This window comes from Oncorhynchus gorbuscha, unplaced genomic scaffold (genome assembly GCF_021184085.1).
Source record: "Oncorhynchus gorbuscha isolate QuinsamMale2020 ecotype Even-year unplaced genomic scaffold, OgorEven_v1.0 Un_scaffold_5032, whole genome shotgun sequence".
Lineage (NCBI taxonomy): Eukaryota > Metazoa > Chordata > Actinopteri > Salmoniformes > Salmonidae > Oncorhynchus > Oncorhynchus gorbuscha.
This window is the reverse complement of record NW_025748923.1, coordinates 12952-16054: the sequence shown is the minus strand read 5'-3', so window position 1 is coordinate 16054 and position 3103 is coordinate 12952. Positions and strand designations below refer to the sequence as shown.

At 47.9% G+C, this 3103-nt stretch overlaps 1 protein-coding gene across 1 annotated transcript; it reads left to right on the top strand.

Annotated features, from left to right (window-relative positions):
* The first annotated feature begins 779 nt into the window (after nucleotides 1-779).
* On the top strand, nucleotides 780-2324 carry LOC124028920 (gastrula zinc finger protein xLCGF3.1-like). The gene is made up of 2 exons (XM_046340819.1): nucleotides 780-912; nucleotides 1072-2324. The coding sequence occupies exon 2, from the start codon at nucleotides 1176-1178 to the stop codon at nucleotides 2196-2198; it is 1023 nt and encodes a 340-aa protein (XP_046196775.1). The 5' UTR covers nucleotides 780-912; nucleotides 1072-1175; the 3' UTR covers nucleotides 2199-2324.
* The last annotated feature ends 779 nt before the right edge of the window (nucleotides 2325-3103 follow it).

Genomic DNA, 3103 nt, shown 5'->3' with positions numbered 1-3103 from the left:
ATGTGGAGGAGGATAGAGCAGTCAAAGTGGAGGTGGAGGAGGAGAGAGCAGTCAAAGTGGAGGTGGAGGAGGAGAGAGCAGTCAAAATGGAGGTGGAGGAGGAGAGAGCAGTCAAAATGGAGGTGGAGGAGGAGAGAGCAGTCAAAGTGGAGGAGGAGGAGAGAGCTGTCACAGAGGAGATGGAGGAGAGAGCAGTCAACGTGGAGGAGGAGGAGAGAGCAGTCAACGTGGAGGAGGAGGAGAGAGCAGTCACAGAGGAGATGGAGGAGAGAGCAGTCAACGTGGAGGAGGAGGAGAGAGCAGTCAACGTGGAGGAGGAGGAGAGAGCAGTCAACGTGGAGGAGGAGGAGGAGGAGGAGAGAACAGTCAAAGTGGAGGAGGAGGAGAGAGCAGTCAACGTGGAGGAGGAGGAGAGTGCAGTCAACGTGGAGGAGGAGGAGGAGAGAGCAGGCAACGTGGAGGAGGAGGAGAGAGCAGTCAACGTGGAGGAGGAGGAGGAGAGAGCAGTCAACGTGGAGGAGGAGGAGGAGAGAGCAGTCAACGTGGAGGAGGAGGAGGAGAGAGCAGTCAACGTGGAGGAGGTGGAGGAGGAGAGAGCAGTCAAAGTGGAGGTGGAGGAGGAGAGAGCAGTCAACGTGGAGGAGGAGGAGGAGAGAGCAGTCAACATGGAGGTGGAGGAGGAGAGAGCAGTCAAAGAGGAGATGGAGGAGGAGAGAGCAGTCAAAGTGGAGGTGGAGGAGGAGAGAGCAGTCGAGGTGGAGGAGGAAAGAGCAGTCAAAGAGGAGGTGGAGGAGAGAGCATTCAAAGAGGTGGAGGAGGAGAGAGCTGTCAATGAAGAAGAGGAGAACAGGGAAGTGTCTGCTCCAGACCTAGAGGAGGAAGAGGAGGAAGTAGATAGTATCACTAACCCAGGTAAGTTCAGGTGTGGAGTACGGAGAGAGGTTGTTGCCTTGGCAGCCACAGGGGATTCCAGAACGATTGTATTGCTTCTACTTGCATCAAAAGTCTTTTAAATCCCATTTCAATGTTAACTTTCTAATTGTATCCCCATATCTGTTCATATTCCCACAGGAGAGATCTCCAACCCAGGTTCAGACAGTGAGCCCAGTTCCACAGCATCAGGAAACCATAAACAACACAGACGGAAGAACTCAAGACAGAAACATCACCACTGCATGGACTGCTTCACTAGTTTCTATGATCCAGAGGAGTTGAGAAGGCACACTTGTAGGCCAAGACCCTGCACAGACTGTAGAGACTGTTTTACTTGTCCAACTCACCCCAAATCTCCCCATCAGATTCACAAAAGAAAGAAGCATCACCCGTATGGTCAATGTGCGGAGAGATTTCAGACCCCGAGCACTTTGAAGAGGCACCAGCTCATTCACACAGGAAAGAAGTCGTACCACTGTCGTGTAGACACCGTAAAGGCTCACCAGAGAATACACACAGGGGAGAAGCCTTTCCACTGCTCCTTGTGTGGGAAGACTTTTTGTTGGTCAATACATTTGAAGAGACACCAGAAAATACATACAGAAGATAAGCCTTTCCACTGCTCCCAATGTGGGAAGAGTTTTAATCAGTTATCAAATTTAACGAAACACCAACAAACTCACACAAGAGAGAAACCTTTTCACTGCTCCCAGTGTGGGAAGAGTTTCAGTCTGTCATCATATCTGAAGAAGCACCAAATAACTCACACAGAAGAGAAACCGTTCAGCTGTGATCATTGTGGGAAGAGTTTTAAATTGGAAGGAAGCCTTAAGAGTCATCAGAGAATGCATAGTGGAGAGAAGCCCCACCATTGCTCCCAATGTGGTAAGAGCTTCGGTCAGGCAGGAGACTTAAAGAGACATCAGAGAATACATAGTGGAGAGAAGCCATACCACTGCGCTCAATGTGGAAAAAGCTTCGGTCGGTTAAATGTCCTAAAGCAACATCAGAGAGGACACACAGGGGAGAATCCTTTCCACTGCTCCCAATGTGGGAAGAGCTTCAGCGAGAAAGGAAATCTAAAGCAACACCAGAGAATACACACGGGAGAGAAGCCATACAGCTGTGATCAGTGCGGGACTTGTTTTAAATGGAAAGAAATGCTGAAAGAACATCAAGAAGCAATTCACAGTGCAGTGCCCAACACTGACCTTATAATGGAGCTGCCAAGCTGGGCATCTACATATCTGACTAATATTGACTGACTGTTTTTGTAATTATTCTGTTAAACCTTTTTTTTACATTTACAGTGGGGAGAACAAGTATTTGATAACCTGCAAAATCGACAGTGTTTCTTACTTACAAAGCATGTAGAGGTCTGGCATTTTTATCATAGGTACATTTCAACTGTGAGAGACGGAATCTAAAACAAAAAGAAAATCAGAAAATCACATTGTTTGATTTTTAAGTAATTAATTAGCATTTTATTGCATGACATAAGTATTTGATACATCAGAAAAGCAGAACTTAATTTTTGGTACAGAAACCTTTGTTTGCAATTACAGAGATCATATGTTTCCTGTAGTTCTTGACCAGGTTTGCACACACTGCAGCAGGGATTTTTGCCCACTCCTCCATACAGACCTTCTCCAGATCCTTCAGGTTTCGGGGCTGTCGCTGGGCAATACAGAGATTTTCTATTGGGTTCAGGTCTGGAGACTGGCTAGGCCACTCCAGGACCTTGAGATGCTTCTTACGGAGCCACTCCTTAGTTGCCCTGGCTGTGTGTTTCGGGTCGTTGTCATGCTGGAAGACCCAGCCACGACCCATCTTCAAAATGCTCTTACTAAGGGAAGGAGGTTGTTGGCCAAGATCTCGCGATATATGGCCTTGTCTATCCTCCCCTCAATACGGTGCAGTCGTCCTGTACCCTTTGCAGAAAAGCATCCCCAAAGAATGATGTTTCCACCTCCATGCTTCACAGTTGGGATGGTGTTCTTGGGGTTGTACTCATCCTTCTTCTTCCTCCAAACACGGCAAGTGGAGTTTAGACCAAAAAGCTCTATTTTTGTCTCATCAGACCACATGACCTTCTCCCATTCCTCCTCTGGATCATCCAGATGGTCATTGGCAAACTTCAGACGGGCCTGGACATGCGCTGGCTAGAGCA